The 25,761-nt window shown below is 32.6% G+C and overlaps 2 protein-coding genes across 8 annotated transcripts in view; one reads left to right on the top strand and one right to left on the bottom strand.

Moving 5' to 3' along the window:
• LOC129793783 (plasma membrane calcium-transporting ATPase 2) overlaps positions 1-22,981 on the top strand; it is a 34,364-nt gene extending 11,383 nt beyond the window's left edge. For 4 of the 7 annotated variants that reach the window (XM_055834115.1, XM_055834116.1, XM_055834117.1 and 1 more), the window contains exons 7-11: positions 959-2,246; positions 2,316-2,527; positions 3,048-3,199; positions 4,878-5,016; positions 11,230-15,072. In XM_055834115.1, coding sequence (XP_055690090.1) covers positions 959-2,246; positions 2,316-2,527; positions 3,048-3,199; positions 4,878-5,016; positions 11,230-11,529 — 2,091 coding nt within the window. In that variant the 3' untranslated portion in view covers positions 11,530-15,072. Of the gene's footprint in view, positions 1-958; positions 2,247-2,315; positions 2,528-3,047; positions 3,200-4,877; positions 5,017-11,229; positions 15,073-17,400; positions 17,470-19,645 lie in introns of those variants that run through there. The other 3 variants (XM_055834119.1, XM_055834120.1, XM_055834121.1) reach the window with 1 other exon arrangement.
• A 629-nt stretch (positions 22,982-23,610) lies between these two features.
• On the bottom strand, positions 23,611-25,381 carry LOC129793785 (NADH-ubiquinone oxidoreductase 49 kDa subunit). The gene is made up of 4 exons (XM_055834122.1): positions 25,184-25,381; positions 24,804-25,110; positions 23,963-24,739; positions 23,611-23,893 (listed from the first exon to the last, which is right to left on the bottom strand). The coding sequence occupies exons 1-4, from the start codon at positions 25,255-25,257 to the stop codon at positions 23,672-23,674; spliced, it is 1,380 nt and encodes a 459-aa protein (XP_055690097.1). The 5' UTR covers positions 25,258-25,381; the 3' UTR covers positions 23,611-23,671.
• Positions 25,382-25,761: the final 380 nt, after the last annotated feature.

The following is a 25,761-nucleotide window of genomic DNA, read 5'->3' on the forward strand; positions in this document are numbered from 1 at the left end:
AAGGAACCGAATGGGGTTGATCTAGGTACAAGAAGCAAGCCTTTGGGGGCCTTTTCCTTCTTTGCCAATAATTGATCAAATATTGAGCTCAATATTGAGGGAATGTAGATTCGCATAGTTGTTCAATTATTGATCAATCAGATTAATAGACAATAATTTGTCAACAGCAGATTGAGTTAAAATTGATTCACTATAATTTGATCAATAATTGAGCATAAATTGACTAAATTATTGATTGAAAAATTGAAGAACAATATTTGGTCAATAGTTGTTCAATCTATGATCATTAATTGTCTCAATATTGATAGTATCAATATTGAGTCAATGTAGGTCCGCATAGAAGATCAATTATTGCGCAATCAGAATTGATCAATTATTGATCAATCGATTGATTGACTCAAATGATTTATCAATTATTGATCAATCATTGTTCAATCTGACTGATTCAATCATGATTGAACATTTGTTGGTTCAAGCATTTATTTAGAAAATTGATTGAGTCAACACACGTTCAATCATGATTGAGTCAATCAAATCAATTAATAATTGATGATAGATCATTACTAAATCTCATTGATCAATTATTGCTTGTGGATTGATCAATCTCAGATCAATCCTAATTGCTTAGGAATTGACTATACGCACCTACATTGTTTCAATATTGAGTCAAATTTAGGTCAATCAACGTTTCACAATATATTGATCAAATATTGACGAAATACTGTTCTTTAATTTGTTGGTCAATTGTTCGGTTAATTTATGCTCAAACATTGTTCAATGAAGCAATTTTTGCTCAATAATCAGTCAATCAGACAATTTTCGGACAATTATACGTCAATCACTAATTTTAAGTAATTGATTTTGATTTTTTTTTTTAAATTAAGAAGTCCCTAAAGCTTCTTCAAAGGATTCTTTTCTGCTAAAAAAATTAAATTCTATTTTTTTTTCTTCTTTGCAGCCACCCACAAATCCCGGAGAACTCGCCACACAAGTGGGTAATAAGACCGAATGTGCCCTCCTTGGGTTCGTTCAGGGTCTTGGCATGAAGTACCAGACAATTCGCGATGATATCACCGAGGAAACCTTCACGCGTGTCTACACATTCAATTCAGTCCGAAAATCCATGTCCACCGTCATCCCACGTCCAGGTGGGGGCTTCCGTCTCTACACAAAAGGCGCTTCGGAGATTGTCCTGAAGAAGTGTTCCTTCATCTATGGGCACGATGGAGTTTTGGAGAAATTCACGCGTGACATGCAGGAGCGTCTGTTGCATCAGGTGATCGAACCAATGGCCTGCGATGGATTGCGCACGATCTCAATTGCCTACAGAGACTTTGTGCCCGGGAAGGCGGCCATCAACGAGGTGCACGTGGATCAGGAGCCAAATTGGGAGGATGAAGAGAACATTGTGAATAATCTCACGTGCCTGTGTGTTGTGGGCATTGAGGATCCCGTACGCCCGGAAGTTCCGGATGCCATTAAGAAATGCCAAAAGGCCGGGATCACGGTGCGAATGGTGACGGGGGATAATATCAATACAGCCAGATCAATTGCAACCAAATGTGGCATTCTCAAGCCCACGGATGATTTCCTCATTCTCGAAGGGAAGGAATTCAATAGGCGCATCAGGGATTCCAATGGGGACGTCCAGCAGCATCTGCTGGATAAAGTTTGGCCTAAATTGCGCGTCTTGGCACGTTCATCGCCCACGGATAAGTATACCCTGGTTAAGGGGATCATTGACAGCAAAGTCAGTGAGAATCGGGAGGTTGTTGCTGTAACGGGAGACGGGACAAATGATGGGCCAGCCCTGAAGAAGGCCGACGTTGGCTTTGCCATGGGAATTGCGGGCACAGATGTGGCCAAGGAAGCTTCGGACATCATTCTAACGGATGACAATTTCAGCAGTATCGTCAAGGCTGTCATGTGGGGACGCAATGTGTACGACAGCATTGCTAAATTCTTGCAATTTCAGCTCACTGTGAATGTTGTGGCTGTTATTGTAGCATTCATTGGGGCGTGCGCCGTGCAGGATTCCCCCCTTAAAGCTGTCCAAATGTTGTGGGTGAATCTCATTATGGACACTCTGGCCTCGCTGGCACTTGCAACGGAACTCCCAACACCTGATCTACTCCTGAGGAAACCCTACGGACGTACCAAGCCACTCATTTCGCGTACAATGATGAAGAATATCCTCGGACAAGCTATCTACCAACTCACCATCATCTTTGCCCTCCTCTTTGTCGGTTTGTTTCAACTCGTTCTCTTCCATTTCTTTTTCATTTAAAAGGAAATTAAAATAAATTCTTTTTCAGGTGACAAACTCCTGGACATTGAATCGGGACGTGGGCAAGAACTTGGTGCTGGACCAACACAACATTTCACAGTGATCTTCAATTCTTTCGTAATGATGACGCTTTTCAATGAATTTAACGCACGCAAAATTCATGGGCAACGCAATGTGTTCGAAGGTATCTTTACAAATCCCATTTTCTACGTCATCTGGATTGGGACCACCATTTCCCAGGTAAGTCTCCTCAAAATTAGTTTCTTGGGGTTTTTCTTAAACTTGGCTTTCCGATGTTGGTTACATTTGAAGACTAATTTTTGAAAGGTAAGAAAATCACTTTTAGATATCTGAGATGCAACGCAAGCGGAGAATGTACCGGAACAAATTTTTGAATTTCAACTCAGAAGCTAAGAAAAGTAGAAAAATATTCTTATTGATTTTTCTCAGCCTCTGAGTCGAAATTCAAAAATCTGTTCCGGTACATTGTTCGGTAATGTTTTCTCTTTCATTTGATTTTTACCCCATCAAAATCCATCCAGTAGATCATGAGAAAAACCTATATTTGTGTTTTGAGGAAAATCACAAGATGGCGGAAAGTGATTTTCTTAATCTTCAATCATTAGAATTCAAATGTAACCAACATCGAAAAACCAAGTTTAAGAAAAACCCCAAGAAAAATAAAAACATTAAATTCACCAACTCTCAAAAGAGACCCCCCTTAAGAGGAAAATTTGCTAAAATAAAATTTTTGTTGTAGGTTGTCATCATTCAGTATGGTAAGATGGCCTTCTCCACGAAGGGACTCACACTGGAACAATGGCTATGGTGCTTATTCTTTGGCGTAGGGACCCTCCTATGGGGTCAACTTGTCACAACTGTACCCACGAGGAAATTACCCAAGCTCCTATCGTAAGTAAAAACTACCCTTAAAAATAAGGATTTAGTTCTAAAATTTGAAATTAATTCTAAAGGATCATAAAGATATTAGTTTGTCTAATATTTATTCGGTTTGAAAACCATAAGAAAAAAATGATTTTATATGGAAAAGATCAGAATCTTTATGAGACAAGCTAATATTTATTATTATTCCTTCTAAATCAGCATTAAAAAATCATTTAGTGTCCTTTAGTTGAAAGTAGAAGGTAGAATTCATATTACAAAGTCATTCAAACGCATTTTTATGCTTTCCAGCGATGTTTCGATAAAATATTTTCAATCAAGATTTCAATAAGAAAGAAGAAAATTTATCGAAATGTCGTCGAAAAGCATTCAAAACATGACAAATTCATTACTGTAAATAAAATGCATATCCTTCATTTACAATTTGCATACTTTCAGGCGTATTTAGGTACCAAAGTCAGCATTAAAACAAATCTCACTGCATGCGGGACGTATTAGTGGAAAAAATAAATAAAAATTAGTAAATTCATCACATTAATATTGAATTCCAAGAAATTTGAAGAAAAGTAAAAAAAAAAAAGAAATAATTAAAATTCTATTGGCTTTCTTCTTTGGATGTTCTTTTAATTCTCATCATTACTAATTTTAAAAAAAAATGCCAAAAGGTTGCGCAAAATGGTGGTGGATTGCATACTTTCCGGGTGTTTTGCTTAGCTTGAGGGCTTTCTTACAGAATGAAAAAAATATCGCTGCTTAACCCACATTTGTTCAAGAATTGTTTTAAATTTTCAACAATTTTGACTTCAAAATTGTCTAAAAAGGTTCATTCTTAACTGAAAAATTTGAAATTTTGCCCCGAAAGTCCTAGAAATTTTCCCTTTTTGAAAATTCGAAAAATGAAAATTTGCTGATAGTACTAAATATTAGTACAACGGACAAATCTGGGTTAAGAGACTTTTACAAATTCGTCCAGAAAGATCATATTTTAGCTGTTAAGATTCATTTTTGAGTTAAGAATTTCCGGTAAACTTTGAAATTGCTATTGGCTTGAACCTTCTGAAATCATCTTCTCTTGGAAAATTAGTACAAAATGAATGGAGTATTAGATCGCAGCAATTTAGTACAGAAGCCTAAAAGACGACAATTTTGATCATTGTTGCATACTTTACGGCGTCTTTTTTTAGTTCTTTGTATTGGAGAAAATTGAAGCAAACATTCAGGCTTTAGAGAGTATTCTAACAAGACTTATGTCATTGAATTTTTAGACCTTACCGGTTCTACTTCACAGTCTTCTTAAAATTTAGTACCTTTAGAAGTTTTTTAAAAATAGAAATTAAATAGAAGCAAAGCATAACTTCAGGCTGAGGAGAGTTTTATTATTTTCTTATCAGTCTTTCAGGCTAAAATCTATCGTGTTCTTGAACGTTTTTTTTTAGTACACAAATTATTCATATAATTTGCATAATATTCTTGAGAATTCAAAGGATAATAAACAAATAATTCAGCCTGATTTTAGACTTATTTCTAGCACCACTATCAAACAACTTTTCGTAAAGAAGTACTAAAGTTTGCTTTACTTTTACGGTTTTATATTCTTTAGCATTCCTTGAGGACTTTAGGAATATTTAGATTAGATTCTTTTAATAATTTAATTAATCTTTCTTCTTTGTTATTATTTACAACAAAGATGGGGCCGAGGACACCCTGAGGAATACACTGAAGCCATAAATCTCGGCGAAGAACGCTTTGACTCAATTGATTCGGACAAGAAGCCACGTGCTGGCCAAATTCTCTGGATTCGTGGCTTAACACGCCTCCAGACACAGGTGAGTGCCCCATGTGCTAAGCCTTTACTATTATTTTTTTCTTATTCTTTAATCTCTCTCTTTTTTATTATTATTATCACTCATATAAAATTTAATAATAATGATTCCCCCGTCAGAAAAATAAAATTAAGAAATACTTTTTTATTGTATTTATTGTATTTCCAACCATTAAGTTGAGTTCATTCCCACCCACCTTTTAAATCCTTTTTTTATCAAAAAAAATGAACAGAAACTTTTTGTTCTAAACTTATTTGTTAATGAATTTAACAAAAAAAATAATTAAAAGAATCTCTCGACCTACGCGCGAATAATTTTTTTTTATTCTTAAGGATTAGAGAAATGTTAAGATTGATTTCTGAACATTTTTTTCCTTAATTAAATGATTCTCTTTGAGAGCAAAGAGCCTTTACAACTTTTTCTTTTTTTTTTTAAATCTTAAACAATAATTCTCTCACTTTTTTATATATATTAAATACATGCACTCTTTATACATAAAAAAATAAATAAATTCCCAAAAATCACAGCATATTTAATGAAAAATATTTTTACTTATACAACATTAAATTAAAAAAAAATATGTGAAAAAAATTGTGGCGAAAAAGTAACATTTATTACTTTTTTATATAATATATATATTCTTTTTATATAATTCCTTTTTATTCTCTCTTTGTATTTATATAATCTTTGTATTTCCTCGATTTATATTCGTATTTTTGAACATATAAAAAAACAATCAAATGGTGTTTAGAACTTTCATATAGATGTTGTTAAATAAGACTTATTTGCAGATAAGAAAATAATTGCCGATAAAAAAAAGGTTTAGTGAAAATTTTTCACTACGTTTTCGTTTGTTTTTGGTGATTAAAAAAAAAAGAAATTTTTTAATGAAAAATCAAATCCAATTGATATGTTTGTTGCAATTGGATTCATTTTTTTTCTTTAATTTAATTTAATTTTTATTTTAATTTTCTCTACAACACTCTGTAAAATCCTAAATATGGGGGAAATTGTTGAAATTGCATTTTTAGTACATACTATTTTTATCAGCACTTTTAGTTCTAACTTAAAATTCTGATTTTTGAATCCAAAAAATGTGTTTTTGTTTTAGTTTTTTTTTCTCTCAGAAGACAGAGTGCATTCAACTCTCCAGTGTAAATACTTGTTGATATTTTTATCTATATTTACCTATATACATATTTTTTAGAACTCTTTCCCCCAATTTAGAAGTATATTCTCTATTATATATATTTATTTATTTATTTCAGTAGCCAGAATGATAATCACATTCTTCTCTAATCCCCTTTTCTCCTATTTTTTTTGTCTCTGCATTCCTTACAAAAAGAGAAATCTCTCGACTTTCCCTTTTTTATACTTTTATTTTTAGTTTTCAAAATATTTACTTTTAATTCCATTCCACAATTTGTGATAAAACATCTTTTATTCTTTATTTTTAATTCCTCTAAAAAAATAAATATTTATTATGTACTAAATTCTTGTAAATATTTTATGACACAAGCTTTGAAAAAAATCAAAAGAAATTTAAATATTATAATAAAAGCGCTGTAGCTTAAAAAAAATAAATAAGAAAAAAAAACAAGTGGCTGAAGTATAAAAATAGATGATGAAATATTTTAGAACAAAAAAGACTGAGTACTAAAAAAGACTATCAATGAAATGACAAACACTTGCTACAGAGAAATCAGAGTGATTTTATTTTCAACATAGTGCAAGCGCAAGATTTCTCTGTTGCCTTACATAGCTTTTAAGAAATTTAGAACATAAAGAACTGCCTCAAACTTGGGGTGTACCAAAAAATGCACGAAATGTAAATAGACATAGAGCAAAAAGCAAAGGCGAGGAAATGTTTTGTATCTAAAAATAATATAGAGGCATTATGTTGAAAAAAAAAAAAACGGCCACACCCGCAATTGAGCATCGATTTGCATCGAATTTTTGCGATTTTTTTCTACACAATTTTAGTACACACGATAAACTTCTTCTTTTTCCCTCATTGGAGTTTGATGCCCTACACCAAAGACACCTGCTACTCTCTAAAACACTCTTCTTTTGTATTTGCAACACGATTTTTTTCTTATTCTAAATACTTTTCTTTAGCACAAAATTATTTTTAGATTTTTTTTCTAGTACAACTGATCGCATAAAGTCCTCATGTTTGGTAAAACTGAAAACACATCTAAACACAAGACTAGTGTTGGGGATTGTAATGCTTGCTACCTCCCTATAAAGTCCTATGAATTTGCTATATGAATTGTACTAAAAAATTCTAGAGCATGCTTTAGTACTTAAACATATATTTAGTACAAATCCCATGTGTCTCATTGAATGTGTGTGAGAGAGAGTGCCAAAAAAGCATGAACACGTGTTATTCCCAAAAGAAAAATTTAGTACAATGGAATGCGTAGGAAAATGCCTTTTTTTGGTTTGAATGGGGACGTCAAGAAACTGATAAAAAAAAAGGAATTTCTACTTATTTTTTTTAACTCAAAACTAAACCCTCTACACTCGCTGTTTATTTTTCTCAATCTCCCCCGGAGATTATATTTATTTTTTTTGTTTTTTATTTAATACTCTTTTAAACTTAATTTTATTTTCAAATATATCGTCATTTCGGCCGTAGAGGAAAAATTTTCACGAATCAACGACAGATTTGAGTGACATTCTGGTGCAAAATATGTGTACTAAAAAAATAGTTTGTACTAAAAATTCGCAAATGTCAAACCCAGAATGACATTCACACTGTGGATAGCCATTTGAATTCTTTTGTTAGAGTCTCCCTGATTTTATTATCAAAATTTTCATTGAAAAAAATATGTGTTCTAATAGAAGTTTTTTAATTTGTTAAAAGAAAAAATATTCAATGACTAATTGCTTGTTGTTTTTTCTCTTTCTCTTTCTTTTTCTTGTTTGCGTGGTTGAACGCTCGATTATGTTGACCAAAAAAAATCAAAACAAACCAAAAAAAACTCACGAAAAATGCTAAAAATAATGGTGGTGGTCTAAAATGTCTCTGTGTACTAAAAAAAGGATCCACCGGATGCAATGAGAGAAACAGAAGTGTAACATTGAAATGGACAAAATGGAGAGCATATTTGTAATTTTCGCATCGGACTTTCCCCTTTATAACCCTCATTCTTCTCTGTCATTCGACTCCTGGCAAACCTTCCAATGAAAAAAATAGTAAAACATGTCTTTTGTCTCTTTCATTTTGATTCTACATAATTTTTGTCTCTAATTTTTGTTTTTTTATGATTTTCTTGTACTTAACCCCTCTGTTTTGATTTTTGATTATATCCCCCTTTCAACAATAAAAAATCTGTCTCTGTCTCGACTCACGATTATACATTAAATCTGGATGGCATTGTGACAAAATCACACGAAGTTTGGCATATATGTTTTTTAGTACTCGTCCATTTTTAGTACTTATATACCGTTCGCTAGTGTCCTCCTTCATCTTTCTCACACACACACTCATATTACAGACCCCAAACCCTTAAAAAGCTCCCGAACTTCATTCCTTATCCAAAAAATCTCTACGTGATCTACAGATAAGCAGTTTGTACTAAAAAAAAACAAAAAAGGCAATGGACGGCAGCGTACTAAAATGATGTGCTAAAAAATAAAACAAAAAAAATCTTCACTCCGCTACAAAATAAAGCTACATCAGCTGCCAAATAAATGACAATAAGCGAATTAATCGATATGTTCTAAAAATGAAAAAAAAAATCACAAAAAAGTCACACAAAGCCTCCGGAGTTCGTGGCCAGAAAAAGAGAAAATGATTGTAGCCTAAAATAAATGCGATTACTATCAAAAAAGCAAGTACGTACTAGTTCTAAAACAAAATTTACAAAAAAAGCAGAAACAAAATGCTCTAAATTCCCCCAAAATCTCTTTTAGATTTTTTTTATTTTTCTTTTTATTTCCTTTGATTTATTTTTTTCCTTTGTTGAACACACCCTTTCTCTATAAATTATCCTGTTACCCCTTTGTTAGATGCTGCAGTGATTTTTCTTATTTTTAGTACAAGAACCCCCTTTTAAAATTTAGTACTCGCACTATGTAGATTAATATTTTATTTTAAATGTATTTGTGATTTGTTTGTGAAAGAACGTGGTAGAGACACAATTTGGAGTCAGTGGAAGAAGAAAAAAGAAAGAAATGCTTTGATGAATGAATGGTCTACTAGCTTGAAAATCGTACGTATGTACTAAAAAATGTACTAAATGTAGATGTTTTGATGAATTCTTGATAAACTTAAAATATTTTTTAGTACAATGAAAATGATTATTGTGATTGACAGATGAGCAGAACTTCATTTGTTAGAACTTCCAATATGGCGGAATATTTTAGTCAATCAGATTTATTTCATGTGCTAAAGAATATTGAGGTTTATCACAAGGCCTAAGGGACGCTTCTGGTTGTAAATTTATATCCAAGAAATGATCTTCAATAAACAATTTTTAGTACTAAAGCTTGGTTTTGCGTACTAAACTAGTCTTCGTACTAAAATTGTTGTACTTAATTAGAAAATTCAAAAAATAAATAAATTCCTTCAATGAATTCGTTGATAATTTTAAAAATAATTTAAACCAGTTGTGTGCTTAAGGTTTAACTTTCCTCTTCATCTACAACATCTTGTTCTTCATAAATGGTCAAGTAAATGATTGTTGTATGACTTTTCTGAACGTAGAACGCGCCAATGGAGAGGTCTAACAACCAATGGACTTCCCAGCCAAAAAAATAAATCTTTTAATTGGAAAAAAAGAATTATTTTGATAGAAAAAAAATTGTCTTTAAACCTTCTTAACTTATGAGAAATTTATATTTTTTTGTATTCTCTCTCAAACACCCACTCAATGGACACACACACACAGACACAAATTATTTATTTACCTAAATTATAGATAAATGGATGTTTAATAGAGCTTTAAAGGAATAATATTAATTAACAAACAAAAAAATCAAAAGCAAAAAGAATTTTTCAAAAAAAAGTGGAAAATATTTAAGTAAAAATTAAGGAAATAATATTTTTAAAGAAAAAAATCTCTATCCAACACTATTCTCTCTACAATCCTGTCTTTAGGTGTTGTTGTTTGCCTTTCCACAGGACACCATTGAGCAATTTCCTGTTCTTTTATTATCTTTTTAAATTTCTTTCTTCTAACCTTTTTTTTTCATTTCCTTTCTAATATTAAATAAAACGTATTTTCTTAAGTAATTTTTGTTTGTTCTTTTAGCAATAAAAAAATCTTTCTTTCGCTATTTTTTTGTTTCACAAAAAGAAATCATATAATGTTCTTTTCGCCTCAATTTTTGCATGTATATTTGTTTATATTTTTTTTTAGTTTTAAATTTTGTCATGAGTGCATAATTAAAACAAAAATAATATTTTTTATAAGAAAAAACTCGGATGAATTCTAATTTTTGAAAATTTCCATAAATTCCTGCATTTTTGTTATTGTTTAATTACATTGAATTTTTGTTTTATTTCTTTTAAATCTTCAAGTTAAATGTCAATTTTTTGATAAAACTTTTTTTAAAATTGTTTTTGAGTACTTTTATTGATTAGTTGGGCTTCAGAGGTTCTAAAGAGAATTTTTGATTACTTTTGTGTTTAACAAAGTAATCGAAAATTTTATCCAAAAGCCTGATAAAGTACAGAAAACCTCTGAAATTTTATCTTAATTTTCTGCCTCAAATAAAGTTTAATTGAACAAAGTTTATTTATATTTTTTTTTAACTGAAAATTTCAAAAATTTCCTAAGTCATTCCGAGTTCTTCGCGTGCGCCATATTGAAAAAATATAAGTATTTAAAACCACAGAAAAAAAGAAACTAATCATTTATTATTTTTTATTTTTTGTTTATTATTTTTTAATTTATTTTTTTTATTTTATTTTTCTTTTCTTTTATGTTTGTTGCTGGATTTGTTGCCGTGACACCTGTGCTCCTACCCCCCAAAAAAACCACCCACCTTACCCCCCTTCTAAATGCAAAATATTTCTCCAAACAAATCATCTAACGCTATATCACTGCGACACACTTCTCTAACAAAAATTCCTGCAACTTAAATTAAATTTAATGAAATAAATAAAAAAAAACTCCCTGAAACCTCAAACACAACGCGCGGGGGCACACCGGCCGGCCGAACAAAACTCCCGCCAACATTTGTCCGTTCTTTCTATTATTGCAGCTACGCGTAATTCGGGCTTTTAGATCAACGCTGGAGGATCTGGAGGAGCGTCGATCGGTGCATAGTTTGCACAGCTTACGCAGCTCCCGCAGCCCAACGGGTATCCTCCATCAGCAGCCCACGGGGGCACATCTAATGGTACCCCTGAGTGCATCCCATCGGCTCCAAAGTGTCAACGGGGCCACAACCCCCGCGGATATTATTTATATCGACGAGGAGCCAAAAGTGCCATCGAACAATAATTCGCGCGGCGGCTTCAATGAAGATTTGCCGAAACCCGTCACGGAGACACGCATATAATCCTCGCTATAAATCTTCTTCTTTTTTATTAATGTCGCTTAACTGTCCCTTAAATTTTTTTCCAATTTGCATTTTACGGGAAAAAAACATCTCGACGTTCCCCACGCCAACGCACACACAAACACATCTTAAGCATCCCTCCCCCCACCCATTTTCTCTCGTTTATAACTATCTACATATATATAAATGCCTCCCAGTTGTCCCTTTTAAAAGCGCTCCCCCCCCCTTACCCCCATTGATGCCTCGATGCCAATAAAATGCCCTTTTTGGCAATAAAATTTAAAAAAAAGAAAAATATCTAAATTCTTCAATTTATAACATTTCAAATTCCCATTTTGCATCTGATTTTGAATGATTTTTCAAGGCTTGGAGAAGTTTTCTTTTAATCGTTAAATTAATCTAGCTTTTTGTAAGCTTGTGTGAAAAACTAATTGATGGAAAGGTAATAATATCTGCGAATTTTGAACGTGATGAAGGTCCTAAGAATACCTCGAAACGTCATGAAGAACAATGGCGAAAAGTGGCGAAGTTAATTCATATTTAACGGTCATTAATTATTCATATGGAAACTTAAAAAAAATTGATTTAGAAAGGAGATAAAATGATAAAAATCGGATTTTCGGTTTGAATTTTTAACTGAAAATACAATAATTGTCATTTCAGTTATACAAATGAAGAGATGCTAATCTTTTAGATAAAAAAAAACTCTTTAATTGATTTTCAATTAAGCTTAAAATATCGCTAAAATAATTTTTTTTAAACTAATCGAGAAAATTCAAGAAAAAAATCAGGGTTAAAGGGTGAGGAACAAAAGAAGAATCTTGAGAAAGGAATTCTGGCAATAGATGACGTTGAAAGAATAGGAAAAGATTCTGTCAAAAAATCTAAAAACGGTGAAAAACGAATAATTATCTATTGAGAGATTTCAGTTTAATTGTAGGATTCTCCTTAAGTTTTTCTTCAAAAGATGCCTTTCATTAAAAGTTCTTTAAGGAGAAAATTGAGGTTATCTTCGTAATTTTCTTGTGAGCCAACTATCGCCATCTCTTAGCTTTTTTTTTTGTTTTTTAAAGCTACCTTTGAGATTTTCTTGAGGGAAAATTAGCTTTATCTTCTGGATATTTTATTAAACGAGGTATATTTTTCAGAATTTTTATCTAACTTGAGTAGTCTTGAGGATTTTCTTGCTGGCCAACTAGCGCCATCTTCTGTTAATCTTGTATCATTTTAGAGCAAACTCATCGACATCTCTTGCTATTTTTCTTTTGGAATAAATGTCTCTATACAAAAAAGTTTGAAAAACTTCTCAATTTCAACGCGTGCACAAAAAAGCCAAAAGAAAATCTTTTCAAAATCAGATGAAAAATGGGAATGGGTATTTTCTAATCTCGGATTTAATTTTGATAAAAAAAAATCCGGCTTAGCGGAGAAGAATGTTAAGAAATGATATATATCGTATAATAATGTATAATTCCACTTATTTATTAACTTTGTGAACTAATTATTAAGTCAAAATCTTACGGAATTTCTTTATGGAATTTTGACACAAAACAAACTGGTAGAATATTCTTTTTTTTTTTGTTTTTCAATGCAAAGAAAATAAATATAAATAAGTCATTAGAATTTAATCCAAACACAAAAAAAGAAAACATTCTCGGTCCAAACATTCCAAAGAATTTACAAAATTTTTCGAAGAATTTAAAACTTAATGTGAAAAAAAAATGAATTTAAAACAGAATATATTCCTTAAATTCTTTGCATTGGAAAATAAAATTTCCTTTATAAATCTGCCTTGAAATGAAATAAGAATTTAAAAATCTTTGAGATAAAAAAAAATTCTCAGTGTGCAAAAACACAAAAATAAAAACAAATCTGAAAGAATTTAATAAAAGAAGAAAAAATGAGGACTTACAAGCAAATTTTCAAGAACAAAACGTGGTTGTACAGAGGAATACCTCAAGTGAAAAAATTTTTATGAAATAGAAAATTATTTCTAAATGTCATAGAATTTTAGCATTCTCTCGGAGTCTCTTAAACACACACAAAAGAAGTACAATCTCATGCACAACAAATGGTTCTCAGTGAATTTATTTTTCTTTTTTACGAAGAAACTAACATCTTAATATTTTTTTATTTAATAAAGAAAAATTATGTACTTTTTTTTATTAATTCATTCCGACCAACCAGTATTTTTATTGCTCATTGTTGTATGAATTTAACGCTTCCGTTGAGGGAAGTTTTCTAGTTGCAAAGAAACAGGGATAAGAAAAATGTTCAAGACGATTTTTGGTAGAAAGAAATTGGCGCTAGAGGGCTGCACGCTCGATGTTTTCTGCCAAAAGATGTCGTTTGTGTTTTTGTTGATTTTTTATCTCAATGAAAGAAATGAATAATAGTCATTTTTATTGTTTTTTTTTTTTTTTTTTGATTTAAAAATATACTAAAAAGGTAATAAATATTGAAAACCAAATTAAATATAATTTGATTAAGATAGAAATCTATTTTTCTGCGTTAAAAAGAACTTTCAAAGATTGAAAGTGGCTACATGAATCTGGAAGGAATAAAACAGCCTTAAAGCGAAAATGCAGAAGAAAGAAATTAACTGAAATTTATCAGTCTTTTAAATTTTTTTTCAATTATTTTTTAACACATGAAGAGCGATTTGAGAGATTTTGTGCGAAAAAAAAATTAAAAACGAGAACTGCAAACTTATCTTAAATTGTCTGACATTTTGCGTCTCAACGCTCCAAAAGCGCCTCTAACGGCAATTTTTTTCTAATTACTACGACGAGCCCTCTAGCGGGAGAAAATAATCTAAATGGGAACATTTCCATTCTTCCCAAAACGATCCAAGAAAACTTGAAAAGAATTCTGCAACTGAACTTCTCACATTTTGTGTTTTATTTGCTTAATTTTAATAATTAAAAATTAGTAAATAAACATCAAGAGAAAAATATTCCTCATTTTTGTATTTTTCAAATGCGTGGGAGAGCGGGGCTAATAAAGTCACTTAAGGGTTTGGTAAAAGCCTAAAATATCATATTTCCTAGTTAGATAGAACAAAATGATCTGAGAACGAGTTGTAGGGCAGTTAATTTCCTAAACAAATGAGCTATACATTTTGCTTTATCTATTTGGGAAATATGATATTTTGAGCTTTTTCTAAACCCTTAAGTGACTTTTTTAACCCCGCTCTCCCCTATACCATTTAAAGAAAAAAAAAAAAACAAACACATATAATTAATTAATTAATAATTAATTAAAAAAAGAAACTAATATATTCTAATTTATTGCAGTTTAATAAAGAGAAGAGAAAAGTAAATTGTTAGAACTTAAAGAGATAGAAGAAAAAAAAAACAAAAATCAGTCAATAGACATTTATTTTCTTTTTGAAAAATAAATGAAGAAAAATGTATAAAAGAAGAAACTCAATTAGGACCAAATCTCAGCCGACAATTCTAATCTTTTGCTGAAGGATTTATATTTAAAAATAAATAAAACAACCTACAACTAAGGAAAGTAAATGAATTAATTATTTTAAAAGATAAAACAATCAATTGACGAAATTACAAGGAAAAAAAACTAAACTAAAAGCACTTGACAATCAATAAAGTGAATTTATTGGAAATTTAAAAGAAGAAAACTATTGTGAAAAATCATGTTGAACAAAATGATTAAATTATTAAGTGAAAAAAAAACCTTAAAAGGAGATATTTGGTCTTACTTATCGACCAAGAAATCCTAGAAATTTCAAGAATTTCTTCTGAAATTTTAAAGATTTCTTGGTCGCTGAATAGGAACGATTAGGAGTTATTTTGAAATTATTATTATTATTATCTATTGAAGCTAAAAACTAAATCGCAAAAAGCACTGCAAAATGCTTAAAAAGTAATTTTGAAAAAAAAAGAAAATCTAATCTATTATGTAATTCATCGAGAAACTTTTATCAAACTTTGATGATGATGATGAAGAGAATTGTTATTAAATATTAGAATTAAAGAAATAAGAAAAATGAAAAAAACATCCACTTAACTTTCAAAAAAAAATACATTGATACTTATTTTTTTTTAATTTTTCTTATTGTAAGCTCCGCATTCTTCTCATCCCAAAAGAATGCTCTGTCTTTTTTTTTTTTGCCCCCCAAATCTTTTCTCCTGCCTGTTTTATTTTATTTTTGTGTGTTATTTTATTTTTTGTATTTGTTTTATTTTTTAAGCCCTCCACTAACTTTTTTATTTTATTATAAAAAAGAACTTTTAGGTTTAAAAATGAAGTGAAAGAAGAAAATTCTTGGAGAGAGACACTCTGTCACAATTAAACACAAAAAAATAACTTTTAAATATAAACATTTAACACACCAACAAACAAACAATCTTCATGTTTTTTTTTCGTGTTACTTATCAACCTTTTGTTGTTCCACCACGCTCACGATTTATTTGGGTATTGAACGAATGAGAAAATTGAGAAGAATTTTTCTTTATTCTCTGATTTTTTTGTTTCCTTCGAAAGATTTCAATTCGGTCGTATACAGAAAGGTTTAACTGCAAAGGAGTTTACCCGATTTGCACAAAAAAAAATGAATGAAAAAAAGGTAGTCTTATCCCGCAAATAAAGTGTTTTCTCATACGAAAATGGGTAAACTCCTTTTCATTACTATTTTAAATAAAAATCTACAAAAAGGTTTCTTCGGACTAAAATAAAAAGAATCATCTTCTAAAGTCTTCTGATCTCATCTGATTTTCTTATTAAAAATTTACAAGAAATATCCGATATAAGAAGTAAATTTAAAAGGAGTTTATTCATTTTGAGGTCTTAATGTCACGTCATTGGGAGACAAACATAATATTTTAAAATTCTTATTTCGTTTAAAAGAATTTCTTTGTTTTTCAACTATTCCGGCATTTTTTTTCAATAGTTTTATGGGACAGCCTAATCATGAATAGAGTCCTTCTACAACCAAATAGAGGATTGAGGGAAAATAAATTGTTTTAATAATTTCAGAGTATGTAGGTTTCAATCGTCAAGAAAACTTTGCCAGATGCGACAGAAGGATAAAAAAAGAATAATAATAATTATTTTTCTATAATTATAGAAATTAATTAGCAAATTGTGTCTCTATATTAGAGCCCTGTAATTTATTTTTTTTAGAACTTTTGAACACAACTAAGTAGATTATTTTTGTATTTTATTGTTTTTCTTTTAGTCTTGTTAGTCATTCCCATGTACGTACGTGCCCCCCACTCTCTCGTAGCGTTTTGTGGTAGTCTCTCTGTGCGTCCAAAATGGCCCCAAAAAACGTTGAAAATTTAAAAATTCAAAGATTTCTTTTGGCGATTTTTTCGGGGCGTTCTTTTGGGCACACAACACACTAAAATATGGCTTTTGTTAAATGTCTCTTGATGTAACATGATGAAGAATAAACCCCCAAATCCCTCCCCCACTTCTCCCACCGTGTTTTATATACACACTTTAGGATTCTTTTTTTTTTTAATGAATCTTTTGTGGGTTTTTTATGTCTGTGCGTGACTGGTGTGAGTCTGGTGCGCAATGTTTTAGTTTAGACGTCTGAAATGCCAAATAATTTTAAAGTTAAAAAAAAAATGAGGAGAAACCACAAAATGAACCTTTAAATGATGACAAAAAATAGAAGAAGAAGCAGCACTGACAGTTGACAATTCGTTGATGCCTGAAGGAACTTTCTTCAGGCCTCTTTGCCAAAATTAAAAAAAAATTGTCAATTGATCAGTTTGCTGCGAGAAAAGAACTAAAAAAAAAGTGAAAGTGCTGAATGTTGTGTCAATTGTGTAAATATGTGTGTTCTTTCATTATTACTTCTTTCTCTTTTTTTCTCTTTTTTTTCTCCACATCTAGGTGATAGGTGGTGAGTTGCAAGAGCGATTGATCCCGGTACCCTACAGCAAGAGCTCCACTGATCAAGCTGTAAGCGCTTTTTCTTTCTCTCAACATCTCCCTTCCTTGTGGAACTTGAAACAAATTTGAAAAGATTTTTTTTAAAGTTGTTCTGGCTCCCTCCCTGCCTGCTTCCAACCCCCTTCGCGTGTGTGGGGGGAGTGGTGCTCTGCAGCAGGGAGGTGGATGCCCAATCCCAACAAAATGGATTCTGCACAGCCGTTGGATTGTGGGGCTCTGTCTTAACGTTTTTTTTTTTTTTTTTGAAGGAAAAGAAAAATTCCAACAGCTGTGCTCATTAATTTATCCTTTCCCACCAGAAAATTTGTCGTTTGTATCAACCCTTATAGCAAAAATCGTATTCTTTTTTTTAAGTTCTTACGACAAGTGTTGGTGCAAGCTACGAATTAATTCTCTCTCTCTCTCTCTCTCTCTCTCTCTTTCCCACTTTATACAGTTTCTCTATGGCCTAGAAATGGCAGAAAGTGTAAGAATATTTTTCTAACGTTTCCTTTTTGGGATTTAGCAAATCATTAAGTCAAAAAAAAAAAAGAAAAAACTTTAGAAAAATATTTCTACTTTTAACTAAAAAAACAAATAACCATCACTAGGTCTCTTATATAGTTTTCTCTATTTTCTCTTCATTCTTTCTATCATGCTAAAATGCTTCAAAAGCAGCAAAAATGGCGACTGAGACGCTCTTTTAGTGAGGTTCTAGAAATTATTATTTTTGGAGATTATTAATAAAAGATAAAACGATTTTTTTCTAATGCTAAGTTACAATTAAAATACGACAAAGGCACGTATTTCTTTAGAGTTTTTTTTTAGCTGTTTTAACGCCCTTTTCTTTTAATATTTGAAAATAACAGAAATTGCAAATCAACGCTATTTTTTTAACGTTAGTCCTCAGACATATTTTATATACCTTTATTAAATAAAAATTAGGTAAAAGACTTTAGAAGAAAAAGAAACAATTCAATCTAACGAACAAAGTAAAATTACATACATTGAGGTTAAGAATAAAACAAAGTTGGCCACCGACGCGCAATTTAGTGAGGTTATCTGAAGCTTTTAAGCATCATGTCGCCATTTTTTTCCGTTGCTGCTGTTGCAAAAACTCTTTCTCACCTCTATCCTCCCGTCTATCTCTCACCTGTATTACCTTCTTTCGCACGGACATGCAAATGTCTGCGCACTTGAACGACTTTCTCTGTGTGCCTGAGTGTGAGAGTATGATAGGCGACGACGGAGGACAAGTGGAAGGCGTGCATGCTTCCATTGCAAAAGAAAATTATTTTAAACAAATTAAAAAAATTAATAATAAAATAATGTAGTTGCAATGACTCTTGCATGACTAATTTAGTCAGAGTCGGCAATTTTCTTAAACATTTTTCATCACACTTTTATTAATCGTGGATTTTGCAATTTTTACAAATTTTAATTCTGATACTAATTTTTAAATCAATTCTCGACTCAATTTTGAGGCTAGAAATGACTCAAAAAATTGATTCAGATTTGATCATGTCAATTTATTAATTCTTAAAGGAGAATCTTTGTGGAAAATTGCATAATCCTGACTTAGATTTAGCGCTAATGCACTTAATTTAGAGCTTTAATAGACAAAACACATCCTTTAGATGCTTGACACCGTTTCTGAGTATTTTTTCTAATATAATTTTTTTGGAATTTTTCTTGGCCAGCCACTAAAACACATTGCTGATTTTTTCTACTATAAACTTATGACAATTTTTTTCTTTCTACTCTTTTATTGATATTTTGCCTGAAATTTTGGGCTGAAAAAAAAAGGCGCATAGAGTGTTGCAAAAAACATTTACTAATTTAGTGCTACATCTAAAAGCAAAATAAATAATAATTTAAATTAATTTAGAGAAAGACGAGAGAGAGAGATCAATGGTTTGATGTTTCAAAAATTAAAAAAAAAAGGAGGAAATAACCGCAAGATAACCGCTCTGCGACTATTTCACAACTCCACAGCGACCCAATTATGACAAATTAAGAAAAAACAATCTTTCGTGACTTCTTTTTCAGTGATCTTTTATTTATTTATCTTTCTTATATTTCTCTTCCTTTTTTCTATCTCGCGTGTCCTCCCGCAAACAAAATCGCGCAACGAACTTTTGCAAACAAAACAAACCAAAATAAAAAAATTCCAAAATGGCGGCAAAAAATTTTGAAATGCGTGTAGATTCGCGTGGTGAATGCCTTTAGGCAGGGTCTGGACGCCCGCTATGGCGAGCACCATCCCAACACCACCCTAGCTGAAGTGCTGAGGAAGCAGACTTCGCTAAGTAAGCGCCTATCTCAGACGTCATCCATTGAGTATGCGGACAACATCCCGGATGAATTGACAATTCCGGAGATCGATGTGGAGCGCCTATCGTCGCACAGCCACACCGAGACGGCCGTCTAAAGAAAGAAAAAAAAACTGCAGGCCCGACCGACATTATGCACACACACACACAATTTGTTTGTTGTTGTTATTTAGTGGTTTAAAAAAAAGAAACAAAGATGCAAAAAAACAAGAGATGCGTGGGAAGACCATAAAAAAAAAGATAAACCTGTTTGCGTTGGGTTTTGAGGGCCTCGAGAAATCTAGAAAACCATCGTTTCAACTCCAAAAAAAACACACAAAAACAATTTTGAAAAATAAATTCTTTTAACAGCCTTCCAATGGTCGTTATGACTCTTCTGCGACCGTTTATGGGCGCCATATTTTAGCACAAAATTCAGTGGCGTATGACATACATAGCATTGATTTACCAAGTGCCTTTTATCGACATTTCGATACACCACACATTGTTTGCTTTATTGTGCATCAAAACAACAACATAAATTCACGCTGAATGTTGTCTTCTGTGGAGGAAAATGGCGTCGTCAGCATGTTGTGAATTATGCTGACAAATCAGCCATTTTTTTTGTCGTTCATTTGATCAGCTGAAGCTTCATCATGTTTGTAGGAGAAGCATAAGATGCGAGCGATATTTAGCTGTCAAACACAAATGAAAAAATGCTGAATTGTCAAAATTACAAAATGGCTGCCAACCAACTAATTCATTGCTACTTGGGACGTGTTGATGGAAGACACAGAGAATCATCTCAAGGAATAAACTTTTATTATGCATTTCTTGCCGTTTAAATCCTCCACAAGACAATTTTCCACCCACCTACACATTCTTTCAAAAAAAAACCGTTAAGTTATTTAAAGAAAAATTAAATCTTTTCTCAAAAAAAAAAAAATGACGATGGTTCTCTGGATTTCTCTCTCTCTTGTTGTCTTTTTCCCCGAGAGAGAGATTTATCATTTTACTTAGCTAGCGTGTACTCGTGTACTAAAATGAAATGATGAGAAAGAAAGAAAAAAATACATTAAATATCTTTAAAATTAAATTAAATTAGTTTGTAGTTGAAATACCAAAGAATGCAAGAGGTGCAAATGATCTGTGTGGATGCAACGGGCTTGCCATTGGTTGCTTTTGGAAGTCAGCCCGTGGGAAGTCTGCCACATTGATTACTTAATTGCTGAAAGCATAAGAAAGTTGCTGAAGAAGTTTTTTTTTAACTGAATAGGAAACACGAAATTTGATCATTTTCTCAGTTGATAAAATTATTCAAAGAAAAGAATTTTCTTAAAAGATTTTCAATATTTCATTTAATCATTTTCTATGTTTTCACTTCGAAGAGTACTAAAAACAAAACATTCAAGAAACTAAAAAAGAATGAAAGACATTTTATTTAGAACAACATGAGGAGAAAAAAGTTTGGTTATATTGGTCGTTATTCAGCGATTTTCTGACGCTTTCAGCCCAAGGAGACATTATAATATTATTAATTAAAAAATGATGATGAAGAAGAAGAAAAAATACTCTTTTTACTAAAGACGACCCAGAGATCGTTCTAATCGCGTAGCAATAATAATTTTCATCCAAAAAATTTATTCTATCGATGGGGATAAAGAAAAAAACAAGAAGAAGATAAACGTTGAGACATTTTCAGTGGATAAAAAAAAGAGATTTATTTGTTAAAATAGGTGCCTAAATAAAATTTTAAAAAAAGATATGAGAAAAAATGTTTAAAATGTTGACAAAAAAAATTATGCATTTTGTCCGTTAAGTGGTTATATTGGAAGAAGAAAAAAAAACATTTTCATTGAAAAGAAAATTATTAAGAAAATAAAATATATTCTTTGCGTTATCTCTCTCTCGCAATAAGTTAACAAAAGAATGATAAAAAAAGTGAATATAGAATAAAAAAAAATGAGAAAATAATATGAAAAGATTTAAAGAATATTATATGAGGTTAATTATATTCAAATGAAAAGAAAACAATTGAAAGAACAGAATAAAAGGAAAATTTAGAAAACCTTTTATTTGCAATCGCAAAAAAAAACAAATTGGTAGGTCGAATTAAATGGATTTTTTGTGGGAGAAAATATTTGTAGAATTTACTTGCAAAAGACGAAAAAATTTTGTCCAAACTTTTTTTCTTTGTGTTTATTAATGAACAAAAAAAAACATGAAAATAAATTTATGAAGACAGGATGAAGGAGTTGTGTAAAAATAAAGCAGAAATGGCGATCGTGGCTGTACTAAAACAAAAGTCCCAGAAGCGTCCTTTTGCTGTTCTAAACTATATTGTGCTAAAGAGAAACAAACATGGCCCCCAAAAGACACGCGCGTTTTTCTCATTTTGCTTCTTAGTACAGCTCCGAACGCGCAAAAGGTGAAACGTAGAAACTAAAAAAAAAGAACTAAAATAGAAAATAGTTAAAAAGAAAACATTAAAATAGACATTTTAAAAAAGAAATGAAAAAAAAATGAAAGAAAATAGATCACTGCGAAATTCCCACACAAATAGAAACAGATAATCATTAACTAGTTAGAAGTGTAAAACAAGATGAAGAAATATTCCTCGAAAAAACGACGGATTGGCCAAAAAAAACAGAAAGGAAAAGTTAAATGAAAAGAAAAAAATGGCGCCTTCTGAAGCATTTTCGATATTTTATTGCCCGCGCGTACGTGCTCAATTTGTTCGGCTGAATCTCCCATTTGTTTTCTGCGGGGATTCCATTGACACAGGAAAATCCCACCAAGAAGCTACAAAGGAGAGAGAGAACGTTGTAGGCCATACCAGTGCAGACATTTAATAAATAAATAAATAAATCCCAAAGAGGAATCCATCAGCCATCATACACTTATAGTGCCAAAATGAAGATTTAAAAATGAAAAACATCAAAACAGCCGCAATTCCCGCTAAATGGGGGATACAAAGCCAACAAATTCGGGCATGCAGAAAGTGAGGTTAAATTTAAAATTTTAAAAACAAAAAAGAAGCCTCCACGCGGGGACTCCACAATTATATTGGCGGGAGAAGCAGACAAGTCTTTTAAACAAAACAAAACAAAAATATCTGAGCATAAAAAATTGTTGATAATGTGTTTGAAAAAGAACTTGAGATAGGAAATGATGATAAAAAAAAATTATGATGATAAGATATTATTGAAATAAAAACACTATAAACAAAATTCTTTGTTGCTTTATACATAAATGTCTTCTGGGGCTTCTGGAGTATGCGTGAGTCTAAAAAAAATCTATGGTTTGCGTATTAGCTTATCTTGACACTGTTAAGAAGTTTCGGAGAATTTTTAGAACTTTCTTCAGGTAGGTAAGTACAATCTAATACTAATTGTTACTGCGACAACCGACTGTTTCAGTACTAGCCGCGCCGCCTAGCGGAAAATTCACTTCACTTCAAATTATGTCAACAAAAACATCACGCCTTTTTCTGTCCTCCAAAACATTTCATAATTCTGTTAATTAATCATAAATTTCTTTATAATTATTTGAATTAGTAAACTAGTGATTAGTAAAAGAAGTGATTTATTGATTTATCCAGCCGAATTCAGCCACAGGAGCGAAAATTGATAACATCGACTCGGCTCCCAGTAGTACCTCATCGAGAAACCATACAAACAAAAAGAAATTTGGTCACTTCCGATCCAGATATTCGTATTTCTATCATTATGATTATCTTTCACTATGCTTCAATCTTAAAGTACTACAATACGCTTCATTCGTACAACAATTCAAACTAATTCCATTCATTCTACTTCCATACGAACCACAAGGTTAAAATAAAAAAAAAAAAACTTCATTGTATTTGAATTCAAAACAATCTATTTCGGTTTTTTTTTTGTTTAATCTACATCACTGGTTTAGCGATCAATTTCCCCAAAGACAACATCCAGTGTCCCAATGATGGCTACAATATCAGCCAGAAGGTGCTTCCGCCCAATGTAGTCCAATGCGGCGAGATGAGCAAAGCCCGGAGCTTTGATTTTGCACCGGTAGGGCTTGCTGCTTCCGTCTGAAACTAGATAAACGCCAAATTCTCCCTTGGGGGCTTCAATGGCCGTGTAGGTTGCTCCAGGAGGGACCTGCAATAGGGAAATAAAAGGGAATCAAGTTGTGTCCTTGAAGAGATTCTCCTCCTTCTTCTTCTTTACTTGATATCCTTGGATGAAGAGCTTAAAATGATGAATCAGCGCTTCCATGCTTGTCTTCATTTCAGCACGCGATGGTGGCACAATCTTCGCATCGTCCGTCCTGACCTCACCCGGGGGCATCTGGTTGAGGCACTGCTCAATGATTCGCAGTGATTGACGCATCTCCTCAATGCGACAGAGGTAGCGATCGTAGCAATCCCCCTTTGTCCCAATGGGTACGTCAAAGTCCACCAAGTCGTAGGCATCGTACGGCTGAGCTTTGCGGAGATCCCATTTGATGCCAGAGCCACGTAGCATGACCCCACTGAAGCCCCAATTGAGGGCATCTTCGGCACTAACAATCCCAATATCCACTGTTCGTTGCACCCAAATCCTATTGGTCGTCAGGACGTCTTCAACCTCATCAAGGCGCTCCCCGAACTTTGCTGCAAACTCATAGATGTCATCCATCAGTCCAAGAGGCATGTCCAGACTCACACCACCGGGGCGAATGTAGGCTGCGTGCATTCGGGCTCCGGAAACGCGTTCATAGAACTCCATCATCTTCTCACGTTCCTCAAAGAGCCAGAAGAATGGTGTGAGAGCACCCACGTCCAGGGCATGACACCCAATGGCCATAATGTGATTGAGGAGTCGCGTAATCTCCGCAAAGAGTGTCCGGATGTACTTCGCGCGAAGGGGCACCTCAATATTCAGGAGTTTCTCAATGGCCATCGAGTAGCATTGCTCATTGCACATCATCGACACGTAGTCCAGGCGATCGAAGTAAGGAAGAGCCTAAAAAACAAAGGAAATTATTTGATTTGATTTGAATTTATTTAGTTAAAGAAAAAATTTCCACCTGTGTGTACGTCTTGTACTCAATGAGCTTCTCCGTGCCACGATGAAGGAGCCCAATGTGCGGATCTGCTCGCACCACAGTCTCCCCCTCGAGTTCAAGCACCAACCGGAGCACCCCGTGAGCCGCCGGATGCTGTGGCCCAAAGTTAATCGTCGTATTCTTCACCTTCTTCTCAACTGGTGGCAATTTGGCATTCCACTGCACTGGCTTCCATGTCTTGTAGATTGTCTCCGGATACATGATGGGCCCGTCGAATTTCTTCATAAATTCCGGATCTGGTGCCCATTTACCCGCTCCACGGCGTTGTCTGGAAAGCCCCCAATAAAATTGATTTGAAAAACATCCCGGAATGATTGAAAATTTTCCCGTGAAATACTTACCCAGCAAAGCTCGCAACTGGGGCCAGGAGCTTCGGGGAACCCAGGAGTCTCTTCCACACCTGGATTTGAGCCATTGTCCTCCTTGGCTTTTTTCTCTTGCAGCCAGCAAATTCTTTATTCTAACACTTCAAACTTCGCAAATCCCCGCAGGAATGTCACGTTTCATAACACAGCTGGTTGACAAGACCATGCGCATAGGGTTTATTTTTCACATGAAAAATTCCCATGAATATGAAATTTTTCATGAGAGAACAAAAAAGATTTTATTTATTTTTAAGAAGATTTTTTTAAATCTTAAATAATTTTGAGTGCAAAGCTAGAGATTTATTAATGGAATTTGTATGTAGTAACGTATTTTTAATAATTATTTGAGAATAATATAGGAGATTCTGAGTATTAAAGTTAACCCTTTCGTCCAAGATTGTGCCTGACCAGCAACCTTAATCTTGCATTTGTTTTTTGAATCTGTTAGGCCAGTAAATATAAGAGTTCAATTTGTAGTTTTGTTCAGTAAAAATTAGATTCTTGTTTAAAAAAAAAGTCAGACAAAGGGTTAAGGAAAAGATCAAAAACGGCCT

This window comes from Lutzomyia longipalpis, chromosome 3 (genome assembly GCF_024334085.1).
Source record: "Lutzomyia longipalpis isolate SR_M1_2022 chromosome 3, ASM2433408v1".
Taxonomy (NCBI): domain Eukaryota; kingdom Metazoa; phylum Arthropoda; class Insecta; order Diptera; family Psychodidae; genus Lutzomyia; species Lutzomyia longipalpis.

Coding starts and splice junctions, on each gene's coding strand:
- LOC129793785 (XM_055834122.1), bottom strand. CDS start 25,257: ATGGCTCAAATCCAGGTGTGGAAGAGACTCCTGGGTTCCCCGAAGCTC. Junction 25,111..25,183: donor CCAGTTGCGAGCTTTGCTGG/GTAAGTATTTCA, acceptor GGGGCTTTCCAG/ACAACGCCGTGGAGCGGGTA. Junction 24,740..24,803: donor AGTACAAGACGTACACACAG/GTGGAAATTTTT, acceptor TTTGTTTTTTAG/GCTCTTCCTTACTTCGATCG.